Genomic DNA, 20844 nt, shown 5'->3' on the forward strand with positions numbered 1-20844 from the left:
CATGCAGGTAATTCATTGGCTAGGATTGGATCAGAGTGGACTGAACTCACCCTTTAAGTACTTACTAGTCCCTTTACCGACACATCCAACCCAAGCTCTTCACTCACCTGTAACTGTGCTCATCTGTTCAAGTGCATCGGAACCTTCCTGTTCCCACTTCTGGCAGAAGGATTTCTTTATTCCTTTGCCCCCTACAAGAAGTTTTGGTGTTCTCCTTCACTGATCATGTGCTTTCCCTTATGCAGTCTAGTTTTATGGATTTCTTCTCACCTTTCCCCCAGCTTCCCAAACATTACAGGCTGAGTGTTTTTGTAGGACAATACCTTCAACCCAGGAACCAGGCTGGTTGAACCTTTGGTGCACTCTCACAAAGTATAATCTTCCTTAACCAATTAACACAAAATGACATAGCACCCAGGCACAGCCTCAAGGCACTCTACGATTATAAATTGGCATTCCGCTTTCAAAGTTTGGTTTTGTGTTCCAATCCTAATGGGTGCAAGATGTAAAACTTCTCTTTTTAAGAGATACACAACTATAATAAGGCATCTGTGCTCTTGTAATCCAACCAGTTTAGAATAAAAACTTTAAAAGTTTTTTTCATAATTGCTTGCTGTACCAGGATGGTTACTTTATTATTCAGGTGCCCTTTAACATGAATCTTTAACATTACAAAGAGGATAAGCTGATCCTATAGAATATTTTATGGGTTCTAAATGCCTTAAAGAATTTATTTTTTGCATGAGAGGCCTGTGCCTTTGAGAAGCCCAGGATTCTAGTTATACATTCTTTGTGGGGACATCACTGTTGAACTCCAACTTGCAGCAAACATCTGTTCTTACAATTTCAAGCGTTCCAAATTTACTTGCATAGGATGTGCAGAGAATCTGCAAAAATGTATTTGCATCATTTCCTACATGAAGGTTGCCAAGAGGATTTACAAGAACGATAGCAGAACTACAAGATTATACTAGGCAAGGATAAACAATGTGCATCTCTTTTCTCAAAGAGAAAGCTAAGTGCTCATCCAAATGGTCTTCAAAATGAAGAACTGGACAGAATAGCTTTTAACTTAAGAGTATAACTGGAGGTCATTGACATAAAATAGTCAAAGGAATCACAAAGGGTCATAAAATTCTGTAGAGTGAACAGTGAGAATATGGAACTCTGTACAAGTAATGACAGATTGAACTGAATGGTATAGATGCTTTTTAAGGGGAAGAGGGCCAAGTTCATGAGGAAGAAGGGTATGTTCATTCACACTGATGAAAATAGTAGGACAGGAGAAGGCTTGAATAGGTTAAAAAAAAATGCCATGGACTGTTGGGGGTCAAACAGTATGTTTCTGTGCTGCATATTCAATGCGACCTGCATATAGTATATAATCTGTGAAGGCTTCTATTCTTAGTAACAATTCGGTTAGCCTTTCCGTTAAAGTTTCAATTTTTTGATGTGGGTTGAGGAAGCCTTTGTTTTAAAAAGTGAAACAAAACAAAGACAGGAGACAAGACAGCTATGCTTACACTTTACAATTCTGCCAAAGATATTCACTGCTCCCTACTTCCAGATCACTATCACTTTGTGACTGCATAACCTCTGGCCCACTCAGCTACACCATGGGAAATCAAACCTAGTACATGTCCAGCTTATACAAAAATCCTACCTGCCTCATTTTCCAGGGATCAATCATGGGACATTTGCACTGTATGAATCACAGACTTATTTCCAAGTCTATCAAGTAGCCACATGTACGCTCATACCAGCTGTACATTCAAACTGTGAACTTTGACTTATTATGGAGGAACAGGTAGGCAAGTTTTGTGAATTGACTGTCACTGGTCACATTTGTGGCACAGAATTAACCAATTGGTAGTACCGAACTGGCACATTTTGTAGGCATAAAACAGTAAATCACAGTTGAAGAAAAATGCAATGGCCACATTATCTTGCAGCTAAAAATAATTGACAGTGTCTACTAATAAAGTGAATCAAGCTTTTACTACTTTTACTGAAAAAAAATGCACCATGCAAAGCTATTCAACATGAAAGTACAACTGGGAAAATGTGTTCCTGTCATAAACAAATGTTTTTTCTCCCCACTTAGCAATACGCCAGATTGTATTAGGTCATGGATTGGATGCAATAGCAAACATCTGTATATGGGATAATAAGAAAAATCAGTTTGTTTAAAAATAGAAGTGACGTGTTAACGAGCAGTCATGTCTCTTACAAGAGAAAATGATTTTGAAGACAACATTAATTATAGTTATCTGACTACTTAGCAGAGCCAATTATCATTTGCCAACTAACCTTTAGTAGTTTTTAGTTCTGACAAGTTGCTGCATCCTGCTAATATAGCACATAGGCAGATTTATTTACTGAAATGAAACAATGGAAAAGTCCATCTGATCCAATATCCAAATGTTAAAAAAAAGAGGGACAATTTCCTGAGGTGTTGCAAGTGGATCTTCCACCTGAAATTTGATCAATATATATTTGTTAAATTTCATCTGTAGAACAAGCTAGATGAATTTTCACACAAAGTAGCACAAATCAGCATAATCAAGACCTGGGGAAACAGTCCACATTCCTTCATGCACTTTACCTAAAGTTTCAGCCCATTAAAACTCCATTCACAAACATTCAACACAGCATTTTTTAAGATGGAATTATGGAAGATTTTTGAATTTTAAATGTACCTCAAGTCAGAAAATACATTTAAAACAGTTTCAGTGAGGGAAAGAACAGGGGGTAGGGCTCCTCAACAGCAGGGAGGCAAGTGCGAGGCTGAAGGAGATACTGTAATCAGAAATAGCAAATTGAAGAGACAGGTCAGGCTGGAACAGGACAGGGAGTGAGGAATGCCTGTTGGATTAAACTGCATCTATTTCAATGCAAGAGGGCTGACAGGTAAGGCCGATGAACTCAGGGTGTGGGTAGGTATGTGGGGCTGGGATATTATAGCCATTACAGAAACATGGCTAAGGGAGGGACAGGACTGGCAGCTTAATGTGCCAGGGTACAGGTGCTTTAGGCAGGGCAAAGGTGGAGGAAAGAGGGGAGGGAGAGTTGCATTTTAGTTTACAGGGGAGTATCATAGCAGTAGTTAGAGATGAAACAACTGACGGATCATCCGGTCAGGCTTTGGAGGGTGGAGCTAAGAAATAAGGAGGGGATGGTGTGACCTTATTGGGGTTGCACTATAGGCCCCCAAATAGTCAACATGAATTAAAGGAACAAATATGCAGGGAGACTGCAGAGACTTGCTGGTGAAATAGGTTTGTTATAGTGGGAGATTTTAATTTTCCTAAGATAGACTGGGACTGCCATAGAGTTAAGGGCTTAGATGGGGTGGAATTTGTTAAATGTGTTCAGGAAAGTTTCCTCAAGCAGTATGTAGATGGACCTACTCAGGAACTGGTGAAACTCTGCCTACTCTAGGGAAATAGGGCAGGACAGTGGGGGAGCACTTTGGGACCAGTGACCATAGTTCTATTAATTTTAAAATAGTTATGGAGAAGGACAAAACAGATTCAAGTTCTAAACTGGGACAAAGTGAATTTTGATGGAATTAGACAGGAGCTTGCAAAGATTGATTTGAGTAGTTTGTTTGCAGGCAAAGGGACCTCTGGCTAATGTGATAGCTAGAGTTCAAAGTCTATATGTTCCTGTGAGGCTGAAGGACAAGGATGGCAAGAGTAGGGAACTCTGGATGACAAGAGATATTGAGGCTTTGACCAGAAAAAAAAGGGAGGTACGGCTCAGGAGTAGGCAGCTGGGAACAAGGGAATCTCTAGAGGCACACAGGGGATACAAGAATTTAATGGAGGAGGAATTCAGGAAGGTGAAAAGGGGAAACAAGACAGCTTTGGCTGAAAAGATTAGGGTGAATCCAAAGAGATTCTTTAAGTATGTTAAAGGAAAAAGAATAACTAGAGAGAATAGGACCCCTCAAGAACTAAAGCGAACATGTATGTGTGGAACCACAAGATATGGGTGAGGTCCTCAATGAAAACTTCTAGTGTTTACAATGGAGAAACAAATTGGGAACTTGGGGAAGTTAGTGGTGCTATCTTCAGGACAGTCCATATCACAGTAAAGGTGGTGTTGGGTGTTTTAGAACGTGTGAAGATGGATAAATCTCCTAGTCCTAATCAGATATATCCAAGAACACTAAGAGGCTAGAGAAGAAATTGCGGGGTCCCTGGCTGATATATTTGCATCATCGTTAGCCACAGGCGAGGTCCCAGAAGGCTGGAGGATTGTGAATGTTGTGCACTTATTCAAGAAGGGCTGCAAAGAAAAATCTGGGAATTATAGACCACTAAGCTTAACAACTGTGGTAGGTAAGTTACTTGAGAAGATTCTGAGAGATAAAATACACATGCATTTAGAAAGACAGGGTTTTATTAGGAGTAGTCAGCATGGCTTGTGCGTGGGAGATCATGCCTCACAAATTTGTTAGAAATCTTTGATGAAGTGACCAGGAAGGTCGATGGGCGCAGAGCAGCAGACATAGTCAATATGGATTTCAGTAAGGCCTTTGATAAGGTCCCACATAGTAGGCTGCTGTAGAAGGTTAAATCGCATGGAATTCAGGGAGAGCTGGCAAATTGGATACACAATTGGTTTGAAGGTAGGAAGCAGAGAGTAATAGTGTAAGGATGCTGATCTGACTGGAGGCCTGTGACTAGCGGTATGCCTCAGGGGTTGGTGCAGGGCTCATTGTTGTTTGTTATCTATATCAATGATTTGGATGAGGACGAACAAGGCATGATTAATAAGTTTATAGAGGACACTAAAATATGCAGTATCGTGGACAGTGAGGAAGGTTATCAGAAATTGCAACAGGGTCTTCATTAGCTGGGGAAGTGAGCCAAGAAATGGCAAATGGAGTTTCATATAGATAAGTGTCAGGAATTGTATTTTGGAAAGTCAAATCAAGATAGGAGTTTCATGGTGAATGGTAGGGCCTTAAGGAGTGTAGTGGAACAAAGGGACCTTGGAGTGCAGGTGCACGGTTCCCTGAAAGTGGAGTCACAGTTAGACAGGGCAGTGAAGGAGGCTTTTGGCACATCAGCCTTCATCAGTCAAGGTACTGAGTATAGAAGTTGGGAAGTTGTAGTGCAGTTGTACAGGACGTTGGTGAGGCCACACTTGGGAGTATAGAATTCAGTTTTGGTCACCTTGCTATCAGAAGGATGTTATTAAACTGGAAAGAGTGCAGAAGAAATTTACAAGGATGTTGCCAGGACTCAAGGGACTGAGTTATAGGGAGAGGTTGGGCAAGCTAGGGCTTTTTTCTTCAGCACATAGGAGACTGTTGGGGCATCTTATAGAAGTGTATAAGATTATGAGAGGCATGGAAAGGGGGAATGCACTCAGTCTTTTTCCCAGGGTTGGGGAATCATGGACTAGAGGGCATCAGTTTAAGCTAAGAAGGGAAAGAATACATGGTAACCTGAGGGGCAAATTTTTGTTTTAAAAACAGAGGGTGGGACACATATGGAATGAGCCACCAGCAGGAGTGGTTGAAGCAGGTATATTAACAACATTTTAAAAGGCATTTGGACAAATACATTACTAGGAAAGGTTTAGGAGGCCAAGTGCAAGGACATGGGGTTAGCGTGGATGGACATTTTGGTTGGCATGGACCCATTTTGGCCAAAGGGCTTGTCTCCATGCTGTAGGAATCTATGACTCTATTGCCCCATAACTCTCCTATTCCAGAAAAACTACTGCTTTTACCTCCAATTTCAACTAATGTAATTGCAAGAATTTCACACAAATATGTGGGCTGAGAAGACAGATGTAGATGGCACAAGAGTCTACTGACAAGAGTAAAAGATACATGAAATTTAAATTTGCATTATCACAAGTATACACAGTTTTATAAAAATAATTTTTGCCTCAATTACATGCAGCTCTGGACACAAGTGCACAGGAAATTCAACTTCAGGATCGTGCTGAAAATTTTTTTTTGAATAAAAGGCAACAAATCAAGAGATGGGATTGAGATTCATATCCCAACAAAACTTGGATCAATTCAAAAATTGAGCTTCCATGAAGACTTAAACTGAGGAAAAAATGAATTCACATTCAAGACTGCTTTTGGACTTTGAGCATTTAAGTTGGGAATGGATATCTGAGAGTTACGTTGACAGAATTGATCAACCTGTTTAGAGTTGCTATCACGCATGTCTGGAGCAAGTGGGGAACTGGAACCTGCGCCTCCCAGTGCAGGCGTGGGGACACTACCACTGCCTAATGAACCTACTAATAAATAGCATTCACATAACTTTTCTTTAGTTTTCGCTCAGAAGTCTGCTAAATCAATTGACGCAGGGTATCCAAATAATGTGATTTTCTTGGATTTCCAGCAGTCAAGTCACAAAGCTTAATGGTGTTATGTAAAGAAAAATATTTCCATTTGTGCAGCAACTTTCACAACCCCAGAACTTCAAAACTCTACAGTCAATGTACTTTCAAAGTACATTACAAAAGTATGCCATTGTGGGATCATAATATTTACACCTCATTGCCAATTTGCAAATAGAATGATCCTAGCTGATGGGAAACCAGATCCAGACTGAAATCTTATTTGATATATTATTTAATGGTGGTCTTTCACTCAAATCTGGTTTCAATAATGAAACAGAAGCTTATTATACAAAATAAAAGGTAATAAGCCTACTTAACAATTGTAAAGATTTTTGCACATACAGAAGAGGCATTCTATCCTAACAGAAGAGGCATTACACTACTTAAAATTCCCTTCTCTATCACATGTATAGAAATAGAGAAAAGAGTAGACCATTCGGCCCTTCAAGCCTGCTCTGCCTTTCAATATGATCATAGCTGATAAACCAACTCAATACCCTATTCTCATTTTCTCCCCATAACCTTTGATCCCTTTAGCCCCAAGTACATATCTAACTTTTTTTTGTTTTGAAATCATACAATGTTTTGGCCTTGACTGCTTTCTGTCATAGGCTCACCACTGCCTGGTGAAGAAATTTCACATCTCAGTCCTAAATGGTTTAACCCTGCATCATTAGGCTCCATTGGACTCCACTGTTATCAGGAACATCCTTCCTGCATCCAACCAGTCTAGTCCTGTTAGGATTTTATAGGTCTGAAAGATTAGTCAAGATAGCATCAGCATTCACAAAGACAAATTCTTCAATTTCTGGTGGACCTTACCATACCAGTAAGATTCAAATCAGTTTTGATAACATGATGGTTACTAAATTAATTCTTCCACCATTCAACTAGATCGATCACCCCAGGCGCAGTAGTTAGTGATGTAGTAAAATAGCAAACACAAACAATGGGCCTCAAAAGCAAAGCAAATAGTATTCCCTCAACAATTTTTGCCACAAATTGAGGGGTACAGGGACAAACAAACAGTGATAAGTTAAAACAGACATCAGTATGATTTCACCATGAAAACAAGTATTGTGATCAAAATACCGATGTTATGGAGCAGCATCCCATATGTACAAAATAGGCTTTACCTTTTTAAAAGGTAGCACGGTCTTGTCATGTGGAAATGGGCATGACTATTATTATTGTAACAGTACACTAATATGAAAAATGGGCCTCTGGAGCCATTTCTGCTGCTGGCAGACAATTAAATACCAATTACAAAAGAGAATTACGGCACAGGAACAGGCCCTTCAGCCCTCCAAGCCTGTGCCGATCATCATGACCTGACTAAACTAAAAAAAACAACCTTCTGCCCTTATTCAGTCCGATTCCCTCTATTCCCTCCCTATTCATCTAACCATCCAAATGCCTCTTAAGTGTCAACTTGCCTGCTTCCAACACTACCTCTGGCAGTGCATTCCAGGTTCCACCACTCTCTGCATGAAAAACTTTCCTCACACATCTCCTTTAAACTTTGCTCTCTTACCTTGAACCTGTGCACTGTTGTAATTGAAACTTCAACCCTTGGAAAAAGCCTGACTTATCTACCCTATCTATGCCTCTCAATTTTGTAGACCTCGATCAGGTCTCTTCTCAGCCACCTTCTTTCCAGTGAAAACAATCCTAGTCATTTTAACCTTTCCTCATAGCCAATGCCCTCGAGATGGGGCAACATCCTGCTGAACCTTTTCTGCACTCTCTCCAAAGCTGTGTCCCCTTTTGGACATGTAGCGACCAAAACTGCACACCATACTCCAAATGCAGCCTAACAAGGGTTTTATATAGCTGCAACATGTTTTGCCAACTTTTATAGTCCAGGCCCCAGCCAATGAAAGCAAGCATGCCATATGCCTTCTTAATCACTTTGGCCACCTATATCACCACTTTAAGGGAACTGTGGACCTACACACCCAAATCTGTCTGTATGTTAAAATTCCTAAGGCCTCTTCCATGAACAGTATAATTCACACCTAAATTTGATCCTCCAAAATGCATCACCTCACATTTGCCTGGATTAATCTCCATCTGCCATTTCTGTTCCTAAGTTACCTATCTATATCCTGTTGTATCCTTTCACAATCATCAGCACTAATCAGCCACTCCACCAATCTTTGTGTCACCTGCAAACATGCTAATCAGACCCACCACATTTTCCTCCAGATCATTTATATATCCTACCAAACAGAGGACCTAAGGACTGATCCCTGTGGAACACCACTAGTTACCAGTCTCCATTCTGAAGAACACCCTTCCACCACTACCCTCTGTCTTCTATGACCAAGCCAGTTTTGTATCTATCTAGCCAGCCCACTCCAAATCCTTGATTTTAGTTTTTGTACCAATCTGCCATATAAACTACATCCACAGCTCATCGCTCATCGATTATCTTTGTCACTTCTTAAAAAAATTTGATCAGGTTGGTAAAGGATGACCTTCCAGTCATGAAACCATACTGCCTGTTGCTAACTAGTCCATTTTCTTCCAAATGTGCATATATCCTGTCCCTCAGTATCTTTTCCAAGAGCCTATAAATTTCCTGCATTATCCCTGCTTCCTTTCTTAAACAAGGGAAAACATTGGCTAATCTCCAGTCCTCTGGAACCTCACTTGTGGTCGAGGAGATGTTAAGATATCTGCTAATGCCCCAGCTATTTCTTCCCTTGCCTCTCTCAGTAATCTGGGACAGATCCCATCTGGCCTTGGGGACTTGTCTACCTTAATGCAACTTAGGATACCCAAAACTTCCTCCTTTAATATACTGGCATTCTCTCGAGTGTTCACATACTCATCCCTGACATCAACATCAGTCATGTCCTTCTCCTTTATTGATTACCGATAAAAAGTACTTATTGAGGATCTCTCCCACATCCTGTGGCTCCATGCACAAGTTCCCTCCTTTGTCCTTGAAGGGGCCTACTCTTTCCCTTTCTACCCTCTTTCTTCTAATATATGCATAAAAAAGCCTTGGGATTCTCCTTGACCCTGTTTGCTAAGGACACTTCATGGCCCCTTTTAGCCTTCCTAATTCTGCATTTAAGTTCCTTCCTAATTTCTCTGTACTCAAGGGCTTTGTCAGTTCATAAGCTTCCTTTTTCCTTTTGACTAAGTTTACAATTTCCCTTATCACCCATGGTTCCTGGATCCTGCCATTCCTATCCTTCAGTTTTGCAGGGACATGCATGTCCTGCACTTTAACCAACTGGTCTTTAGAAGCCTCTCATGCCAGACATAGATTTGCCCTCAAATAACTGCTCCCAATCCACATTCCCCAATTCTTGTCTAATTTGGATGCAATTGGTCCTTGCCCAATTAAAACACCCTCACCCGAGGGCCACTCTTGTCCTTGTCCATGAATACTTGAAATCTAACGGAGTTACAGTCACTAAGCCCAAAATGCTCCCCTACTGAAACAATCACCTGTCTAATTCACAAAGCTACTAATTGGGCAAAGTAACAACTACAAAGATTAGGATTCAAACAATACCCCCTCCTGTGTAGACTAACTTTGATAATAGAATTACTGGAAAAATAATAGCAAAACAAATCTGGTTCTTGGATCTGTGAACAGAAGAACATTGTTTAAAAAGAGAGCAAACTGTAATAAAAATATTTGTATAATTTTTTTATTGCTGTTAATTCAGGGAAAATGTTGCATAAAATCCAAAAATTTGTTCTAGAAATATAAGTGACTTTCCAGTACATAACGTCTTGAATATCAAAGAATACAGTAAACATATGAACGAACTGAAGGTAGCAGCATACCTCCTATATACAGTACAGTTTTTAAACCATAAAATTAGTTTCAATGTAGCAGAGTTATTTACAACACATCGTCTTCCAAGTTCACGTGGCTTACCATTTTTAAATCTATAGAATTCAACAGCACAGTTGCAGCAAGATAACTGTTTTGTTTTCAATTGGTCATCCAAAGTTAGTAAAATACATTTTAAGGAAAATAAATGCCACACTTCATTCTCCAGAGATGTGGAAACAACAATTATTAACTGATTCACATGGGTGGCATTAAAAGGCCCAAATGTCAACAAGTTATTTCTTACATGCAAATAAGTAGTTTGGGTCAAAGCAGCTCAACTAAAATAAGTATAGACAGATCAAGTCAACTGCAATTTTTCTTTCCCCTAAAAAAATACTCTTTTTGATGACAGCTTTTTGTTGACACGAGCCTTAAGACGAGACAAAGGCCTTTTAAGAGCCTACAGACAAAAACACATTCAACTCCTATGACACTCACTCATTTTCAAGTCAACATACATCAATCCACTCAAAAAAGAGTGGGACTCTATACATCTACAAAAAGCAGACTGCTGCATGCCAATATCACAGCTCCTTATATTCCCATTAATGTTAAGGAATGCCAAGGGTCAAGTTTGGACAGCACTAATTCAATCTATTGCTGTAGGATGCAGCAACCCTCAAAAATGCCATCATCTTGCAAATAACCTCAGTGCACTTAAGAAATAAAACCTGGAAGCAGAATAGTGCATATTGGCTTTTACCTCTCTCCTTTTTAAAAAAAAAGCAGCAGCATAAATTAGTGACAAGCTGACATGATTAATACCATCTACAAATACCAAGCATCCATCTTCACATTATAGTAGTGGTAAATGCGAGTGAAATGGTGAAATCTACAGAGATCACACCACCCTACAATAAATATCCAACAGTGGTTTTTGCTTTTCATCGTGGAGACATGTAACCTTTGTGTAGAGCTGAGTAAAATAAAATTTGTCTTACATTCTAAAATCCAAGCAAACACGGTCTCCTCATTAGCAATCTCAGCTTAGAGCCTTTTTTAAAAAGAAAATCAAGTAACACCCGATGCACATTTATGGTACAGTATAAAGATGGGATTCACAATGTTTCTGACTATTCAATGGTTTGATCTAAAGACAAAATTTAAAAACATTCACACTTTTGTCAAATCTAAAGAGTCGTTATAAATATCAAAAATTAAAGATAATCAGCTATTCAAAATAAAATGCTTTAAATTTTTTTTAAGCCTAAAAAGTAACTAACCAGGCAATATTCTGAAAATTGTGTTTCCTGTTATTTTTAATCTAGATTAATACAGGCACTCAAAGTTTTTCTTCAAAAAACAATATAAAAGGCATTACCTATGTCAATCTGCATATTTACTCTTATCCACTATGCCAAACAGAAGTACTTTAAATTCATGCATTTACATTTTGAAAGCGGAGTGATTTCTACATCAACTGAAACAACAAAAAAAAACCACAAAACAGAACAAGGGAGAGACTTGAAAGTTGAAGACAATTTGACGCAGACAGAAGATGTACCATGATGCAAGATGTGACCTGGCATTTTAACCGGCAGCAGTCTGCTCATTCCAGCCCAGTGTCTTTGTCGGACAAGTCAGTTCTCAAACACTGCCATAAGTTATCAACAAATAGCGAACATTGCACATGCCACTTGGTATAATACATTCATCAGTGCAAAACGAGAGGTCAATATTGTAAGCATTTCTAGGTCAACTGCTCTGTTTGTTTCATGAACACCGCAGCCAAAATAGGTCAAGATACGTCCATAAATGGAAAAAAATGCCACAATAAGTTCAAGACAACCCAGACTTCAGTGACCATGTGCTAATCCCAATCTAATGGGGAAACCATTTTTGCTGGACTAAGAGCATCAAGTGTGTTGTTAGGGTCACACCGAGATATTCAGGCTCCTTGCTAAGTTGATATAACCTTTCTAGCTTAATCAGCTGAATCCAAATCATGAGATGGAGCGAACTTCAATTTGAAGGCACCTGAAAATGAGAAGGAAATTGGTTTTATTAAAAAGCCTATTGCAGTATATTCAACACATTACAAGATCACCACAAAAGACATTTAATCCATGGAGAAAGTTTTCTCAATTACATTTTGATGTAATTGACACATTACATTGCAATAGCGTAGAAGGCTGCAAAAGTACTACTTTGGGCAAAAGTGCAGATCCTGGTAAAGGATTGTTTTGATAGAAACGAGGAGACGTGGTTTTGGAAGTTGGAAACGGGAGCAGGGGGCATACTTAGGTTTCTTTCATGCTGAGAAGAAAAATTCCTAATTTTTAAAATCACTTTGGCCTGGTCAAAGTACGGAAGTGTCTTCTGACAACTCCAACCCATCCACGGGCCTTTAAGAAAAAAAAGTTATATTTTTAACTGGTCCAAGTGCCTGTTGTGCAACCATTGCGAAGACTGAAGAAGGATTCCTTAAAAACTAAAACTCTTATACTACTGAAATGTAACAACTAAGAAATTTAGAGCAAATCTAGAAATAAGCATGAATCTCAGGAGCAGCTGCAAGATCCATGCTACACTCATTTCACCATTTTAAAATCTTATTCTTGAGCAGGGAGAATGAATGATGGCATTTAGAAACAAAAGAGAGCTGCTTTTGCTTGTCATTGTGACCTAGTTTATACCACACAGATGTTTCCAATTACACACAGCTTTGCTTCAAGTAAAGAGAGGACGGGGGTGGGGGGGGGGTTGCAATTCATTACAAAGATCGAGTAAGTAAAGCAAACATGGCAGTAATCAGAAAGCATTGGCTCAGTGAACTTTAAAACGTTTAAAATTTATAAAAGGTGAAGTCTAAGACAGGCAACGATTTAACTTTTGAGGTCCAAAGAGTAAGTTACTTGTAGGACAGGGTGACTGAGCCCAGTGAAAAGTTAGTAACCTTTTAAGTTTCATTTATATGAGCTGATCTGAATACTTTTGGAAAGACAATTTATTTCCATTTAGAGATAGAAGAACTGCTGACACTGGAGTCAGAGATGACAGTGTGGAGCTGGAGGAACAGCTCCAGGCAGGCCTATACACTTGCATTCCCCACACAGCTAGCCTAAAAGCCCTCTGCTTCTTCCTCTCCCGCAGGCCCAACCAGTCCCCCTCCACCGACACCCTGTCTGCCTAACTGAACTCACTCTTACCCTTAACAACTTCTCCTTCAACTCAGCCCACTTCTTACAGACTAAGGGGGGTGGCCATGGGAACCCGCATGGGCCCAAGCTATGCCGGCCTCTTCACAGGATATGTGGAACAGTCCCTCTTCTGCTGTTACACTGGCACTAACCCCCATCTCTTCCTCTGCTACACCGATGACTATCAGCGCTGCCTCGTGCTCCCACGAGGAACTTGAACAGTTCCACTTTACTAACACCTTTCTCAAGTTCACCAACCTCAAGTTCACCTGGACCATCTCAGATACCTCTCCCCGCTTCTTGGACCTCTGTCTCCATCTCTGGTGACCACCTTGAAATTGATACCTATTTCAAACCCACCGACTCCCACAGCTACCTAGATTTACACCTCCTCTCACACATCTTCCTGCAAGAATGCAATCCCCAACTCCCAATTCCACTGCTGCGTCTGCTCCCAAGAAGGGGCATTCCATAAAATATCCCATTTTATTTCAAGGACCGCAACAGCCCCCTTCAGTGGTTGAAAACACCCTTGACCGCATCTCTTGCGTTTCCTGCACCTCAGCCCTCACACACCCTCCCCACATCAAAAACAAAGACAGAATCCTCCTTGTCCTCACGCATCACCCCACTAACCTCTGGATTCAACATATCATTCTCCACCACTTCCACCACCTGCAATCTGACTGCACAATCAAGGATATATTTCCCTCCCCACCCCCATCTACCTTCCAGAGGGACCGCTCCCTCAGCGACTCCCTCGTCCGCTCCACACTCCCCACTAGCCCCACCACACCCAGCACCTTTCCCTGCAACTGCAGGAAGTGCTACACCTGCCCCTACACCTCCCTTCTCATCTCCATCCAAGGACCCAAAAAACCTGCCATATCAGACACGTTCACCGCACCCACTGCTCCTGATGTGGCCTCTTCTACATCAGTGAGACCAAGCGGAGGTTTGGAGACCGCTTTTAGAGCGCCTTGGCTCAGTTCGCGATAAACAACACCACCTTCCAGTCGTGAACTACTTCAACTCCTCCTCCCACTCCCTGGACGACATGTCCATCCTGGGCCTCCTCCAGTGTAACAACGCCACTTGGAAACTGGAGGAGCAGCACCTCATTCTGCCTTGGGAGCCTACAACCCAATGGTCTCAATGTGGACTTTACTCGTTTCAAAATCTCCTAACTCCTGGCCTCATCCCGTGATCAACCCTCCCTCTCATCCCTGCCTCCTTGACCTGTCAGTCTTGTCTCCCACCTATCCGCTCCCCCCACCTCACTGACCAATCCCCACCACTCCCTATCTACTTGCACTTACCTATCGCCATCCCACCTACCTTTCCCAGCCCCACCCCTCCTCTCGATTTATTTTGGACCTCCCTTCCGCCTCCCCATTTCTGAAGAAGGGTCCCAACCCGAAATGTCAGCTTTCCTGCTCCTCTGATGCTTCCTGGCCTGCAGAGTTCCTCCAGCTCCACACTTATCTCATTTCCATTTGTTTTCTCATTAATATGCCTTGAACTCTAAATGGGTTAAAATTTAAATGTTGTACAGTCATTCACGTGCCTAGCAACCCCAAATAGAAACAGTTCTGAACAATCACTAATTCCTTCATTCCTAGGCTGCAAGTTAAGTGTTTGAATGTCTAGCCCACACTGGGGGGGGAAGAGAAGGAGGAGGAGGAGGAAGGAGTGTTTTACTTTTGTTGAATTAAACTCGAGGAGAAAGGTGTGTTTTTGCAAAGGGCAGCACTTGCTATTTGAAATTTAAATGTATCACTTGCATTGCTTCAAAGTTTCCCTCCCATTGCATTTTAAATGATCAACAGGTTATGCCTCCAATACACAACTCGGATTGTTAGCTTCAGCATCACTTATAAACACAGACACCAGTATCCTTATACCAAAATACCAAGTTTACCAGTCAATAGTTTTCACCAATTTTTATTTTAATGCTACAACTGAAAAAAGGTATGATTCTAACTGTGCTCCTATTGTGGAGCCTGGCAACAAATAATTTAAGCAGCCACTGGAACCCATCCTTGCTGACAGAAAACTGGTGGGAACTTGCTTACAGTTTCCCAATGCATGCTCCCACATGTAAATCAAGGCCACATTGCTCCACTTGTTATTTGAAATTTAAATGTGTCACTGTCATAAAGACAGTGTAGATGAGGGAGACTTCCACTTCCAGTTTCTTCAGTATGGTGAAAAGAACTGAATATAGCATTCGAGGCTGCTGCTAGATTTTACAATGTCAGTAAGACAAACAGAGTTGTGCTCAATTGGTCTGGGGAGTAATTTTGCTGCTTACTGCTCCATCACGTTCATGGCTCTTTCCGTCTATCCCCTTCTCAGTGCAAAGGCACAGAAATACCTCCAACCATCTCTGAACAAGTGCAAATGACTATCTTTGCATTATTCATAAACTTGTTCAAATTAGTTTGCAAATCTGGATTCTAGCTTGAGACACAATGTGGCAAGGTACAACAATGCGGTCAGCACAGAAGAGGAAAACAAAAAAGTAATCTTAAAAACTTTAAAAAAGCTAATATTGAAAACATTACATGAAGGCTTCAGATGCATCACCCAGCCTGTGCATTCAATGCACTAAGCAAAAGCAATAAGAACAGGATCCAAGTTATCTGACCTCCTCTTTTCAAATCAGTGCACCGAGGTACAAACTGTATACTCGGAACTACAGAATACAGGAGAAGTTCCGCTGATTACGGAAGTTAAGCTTTTCCTCAGAATATGCAGCACATTAATATTTAACAACTCAATAATTCCACCAGTCTGGGGATTAGATTAACACATCCATTTAAGTGCCTTAAACAGTTCAATGGTTACATCAGAAATCACATGATTATACTTAACACAGCAGTACATTTCAATGGGCTTTGTAAACAGAACGGAGGCCATGGCACAGCTTAATTGCTATGTGAGCTTGAAAATGCCATTTCAAGATGCTGGCAGCAAATCAACGTAAAAGGTTTCAAACAGATTACTGTTTGGATTATCTTGTACAGTCTACTTACCTGGCTGACTGGCCTCCATAGATGGCTGTTTACAGTCCTGTGCATAGTGTCCACCTACACCACAATTATAACAGGATGCATTCCCATTCTTTTTAGGTCCCATACCATTTACATTGGTGACCACGTTGGCCACTTGATACATCACTGGAAATCCTCGGACAAATCCTGGCATTTGTTGCATCCCGTAGTTAGTCTGATTTGCCATAGGATCGTGCATTAATCCACTAGTGTAAGGGTTCTGATAAAAGGGCATCTGGGTTCCATTGTTTTGATGTGCTTGGTTGAGGTAGCTACCATTACAAAGAGAGGTTACCCCACTGAAAGGGATAAAAGGAACTCTGATAAGATGGCTAGGTATTGTGCTGGGGTAGTAGTAGTTTAGTAGAGGGTTACTATTGGTCCCACAGCTACCTCGGCATCCACAGGAACTACAAGCCCCACAGCCAAGCTGCTGGGTCGGTTGCATGGTCCCATGAGTACTAGTATTTCCTATTGTGTTAATGTAAGAGGTGCTGTCACTCTGAGCTGTGCTATGAGTTAACGCTGTATTGAGGCTTGGCACAGGGCCCGGGGTATGGGTAGGGACTGAGGATCCAGTAGACTGAATTTGACCGACAGGAGATGGAGAGGTTACTGCAGCCTGCAAAGGCAAAACACTGGTTGGAGTTCCACTTAGGTTGTATGAGCCAGGTGGTGGTAGCAGGCCAGCTGCAGGAAGCATCACCTTTAAACTGGCAGACTCAGGTACTGTTCCTATATTTCCATCAGCTTGAGGCAACAAGGCATTCAGTCCCATGACGTTCTGTGAAGTTTTAGTAGTGGGATCCAAAACTGAGGGTGTTGATAGTTTTCCAGATGGAGAGTGGCTGTGAACTGGGATGAAAGCTGTGTTGGCTGATCCAATATTCACGGTGCCTGCTGGTGTCTGGGGTCCAGGAATGTGGCAGTTCTCCAAGCTCATTTGTGACGCTGTCATTTTATGTCTATGCGTCATGGGATGCACAGCCGGGCTAGCAGTCTGCAGGACAAAAGGAGTTGCTACTGAAAGGGGGGAGGGCATCATGTCCACTCTCTTCCCAGCTTCAGCAGCACCAACAGGTGCTACATGTGAAGATTCCCGAAGAGAGGCGGCAGGAGGAGGGACAGTTACAATCATCCCAACAGTTTTGTCTACAGGAGCAATGCAGTCCGGCTTCTTTCCACCATTTTGCATCACATAGGGCATAGAAGGCATTAAAGGAATGCGAGGAAGAAAAGGGGCAGGCGGATTCCCCGGAAAAGTACAATTCTCGCTCTGCACTGGAGCAACCTGTGCGGTTGGCCTCGTAGTACTTCCACGAACCAGGTTACAGGGGGGCTTCTCCTTGTGTTTATCTTTCCCGGAATCCTCTGAAGTGCTATCAGAATCTAATTGAAAAGAAACAGAAACATGTAATATGCAACTTTGCAGCATAAAGTAGACCATTACAAATCTACCTAAAGTTTACATTTATACACAAATATGCTATATGTTGATTAATGCTCAGTGAACGAGTAAGAGGAGGAAAATTGTGGTATTACTGTAATAACCAAAGTATAAGCTGGAAGAGAGTTTCTGGCAAAGTTCAAGTTTGTCATGAAGGGCTAATTTTCAAAGACTGATCCAGCAAGACTATGCTCAAGGAACACAGTAGCAAGCCACTCAGTCTGTCATGTGCACGCTATCCATCAAGATATCATGGCTGAGCCACATCTCAACTCTCAATCATTTCCCCTTGATGCATCCAATTTTGATACCCCTTACCCAATTTAACAAAATTCCAGCTTGAAAATTTTTGTTCAAATTACTGCATGACAGAACTAGTGTTTTGAGGCATGTCGTTTTAAATATTTTATCTATCATAAAGTTGGCAGTGTGAGGAAGAGAACATCTGACTGCAAAAAGCACCTGTAACGCTTGTATTAGAGGATGACACCTAAAGCCAAGTTCCAAATTTTGCATGTACAGTTACACATGCTCAGGTTGACAGACTGCCAAAGGCTCCTGAAGTTAAAACCAATTAGAGAATAGGTAGCAAGAAAATAAGTTTTTGGCAGGAGGTTTCCAATCTCTCCAAATTGTAATATTCTTATTGGAAAATAAGGAATCACCAGCATACTAATACCAACTAGAAAGAGATTGGGAATATTTGATACAACAAGACACTGAGAAGGTAATTAAAATATTCATCTAAACGATACTACTTTAGTTGTATCCCAAGTGCCAGCCTGGTGCAATGATAACACACTTGCCTTCAAGAATGTAGCAACTTCAAGCCTCATTTCTGGATTATGGGCATACAATGCAGACTAACAAAATGCAATACAGAGGTCTGTGAGCGTTAACATTTTTTCAAAATGGGTATCAAACTGAAGCCCGGTCTGCTTGGGAGAAGCAGGTACTACACACCCAGTACTACACTAAACAGAGTTCTCTTCCTTAAATTCTGGCCAAACTTCTCCGCCAACACCAAAACCTGTATTTCACTCCTGTTTGGATGTGCAAACTGGCTATCACATTTCTGTGTGACATTGACTTCACTTCCAAAAGTAATTAAATTGCCACGAAGCACTTCAATATACTCAGAAAACTGCGCTGTAAATACAAGCTTTTGCTTGAATCTGGTCAGTAGTTGAAAGACTAAATAGCATAACATTGGGAACTGCAGACTTCACTGCTAACAGATGAACACCAGCTTGACTGTTACAAATTGCAAGATCGTAAGTAAAAAGTAAAATTAAGCTCTAGGCTCCAATTCTAGAAGAACGAAATTGAAAAAGGGAGAGAGTTTTGCCAGATCGATCGAACCTTGGGTGAACCACAGATAAAATACTGCCGTCGTTCTGGTGGCCTTTTTATAATAAGACCAGAAACACTGGAATGCAAAGAAAAAAATACCCAAAATACAAGTGCATACAAATTAGGAAAGGATTGACATCCCTTTTCTGTTCAAACAGGAGACAACCAATTGGAGGATAAACACCAGCACTGATTGGTTGGGTTGAATAGGCCATTTCTGAGCTGTATATACGATACAAAGTTAACAAAATGAGTGCATTCAATTCATGACATATTTGACTTGGTTTTGTAACAACTCTTGCAGAGAGACTGAAGGGAAGGGTCAGGTTGACAGACTACCAAAGGCTGCTGAAGTTAAAACCAATTAGAGAATAGGAAGTAAGAAGAAGAAGAAAAAGAAAAAAAAAGTTTTTGTCAGGAGGTTTCCAAAAAGCAAACGTGTTAAGGGTGAAGGAGTAGCTGTCACTGAAGCAAAATAAAGTATGGCAAGAAAGCCAGGACAATGTGTGCTGGAGGAGCACATGCTGCTGCCACAGACTCAACTGTTTGTGACTTGATTTTTGGACTGCCAAATCACTAATAAACACGTTAGTGTGAAAATGCAAGTACCAGTAATGGACCTGACATTAAAGAGAATATATCTTACTCAGTACGGAAAGCAGGAGTAGGAAGGCATATTGTCAAACTTAGCTGCAGGCTACAGGAATCAAGGCTTTTTTTAAGAAAAAAATTCTTTCACGGAACGTCAGCATTGCTGGCAAGCTTAAGCATTTGTTGTCTGTCTCTATTGCCCTTGAACAAAGTGGCTTGCTAGGCCATTTCAGAGGGTTAAGAGCTAATCACACTTCTGTGCATTGGAGTCACATGTAGAACAGGTCAGGTGAGGAAGCAGATTTGCTTCCAAAAAGGCATGAGTGAATGAGATTGATTTTGTCAAAAATAAATAATTTCATAGCCATTACTACCGAAACTAGCTTTCTCTCTATTTTTAAAACATTTTTTGGTCAACATTATTTGAGCAACACTTCAAGTCCTCTCAATAAACAGATACTCCAAATTTATGTTGAAATAAATGATTAGAGACAATTGTAAATCGGCGTTTATTTTCCGGTAGCTTGTTACATATTAGAGCAAAATTTACAGTTCATATACAAAAATCCTTCTACATTTTGTTTAGAATTATTTTCTATTTTGGATTTCATCTTCAGTAGCAGGAATATTTAAACCTTTTTGATCCCTTTTCCAGCTACTTAGCAAATACACACGAGATCTAATCATCTGACATGTTGTCACTAGCTTCACCGAGTGTTTCAAGATAAAATACATGCATCTGCACTGAAGCTCGTCCAGTATCAATATGGTGTCAAATGGTCTCATAACTGCATGTTATTAAAATCTATTTAGAGGGGATTTTAGTAATTCAAAATAACTCACCTTTGTCTTTCTCATCTTCACTTTCACAACTCTCTTTCCCATCATGTCTTGGGCTGGAGGGAGAACTGTAGCTTTCTGAAGAGCTGTCTCCACATGCCTCCAGACCAGAGCCAACATCCCTTAATTCTAGAACAATCAGGTAGGTACCATTGAATAATAAAATAAAGCCAA

At 40.8% G+C, this 20844-nt stretch overlaps 1 protein-coding gene across 2 annotated transcripts in view; it reads right to left on the reverse strand.

Annotated features, from left to right (window-relative positions):
* Window positions 1-10032: 10032 nt before the first annotated feature.
* The window catches only part of LOC109916594 (zinc finger CCHC domain-containing protein 2), a 63959-nt gene continuing 53147 nt past the window's right edge, over window positions 10033-20844 (reverse strand). Inside the window, exons 12-14 of one of the 2 annotated variants that reach the window (XM_048612814.1) lie at window positions 20674-20799; window positions 16422-17828; window positions 10033-12220 (exon numbers count right to left, since the gene is read on the reverse strand). In XM_048612814.1, the coding sequence (XP_048468771.1) occupies window positions 12168-12220; window positions 16422-17828; window positions 20674-20799 (1586 nt within the window). In that variant the 3' untranslated portion in view covers window positions 10033-12167. The remainder of the gene's footprint in view (window positions 12221-16421; window positions 17829-20673; window positions 20800-20844) is intronic. The other variant, XM_048612824.1, reaches the window with a different exon arrangement.

This window comes from Rhincodon typus, chromosome 2 (assembly GCF_021869965.1).
Source record: "Rhincodon typus isolate 14 chromosome 2, sRhiTyp1.1, whole genome shotgun sequence".
Classification (NCBI taxonomy): domain Eukaryota; kingdom Metazoa; phylum Chordata; class Chondrichthyes; order Orectolobiformes; family Rhincodontidae; genus Rhincodon; species Rhincodon typus.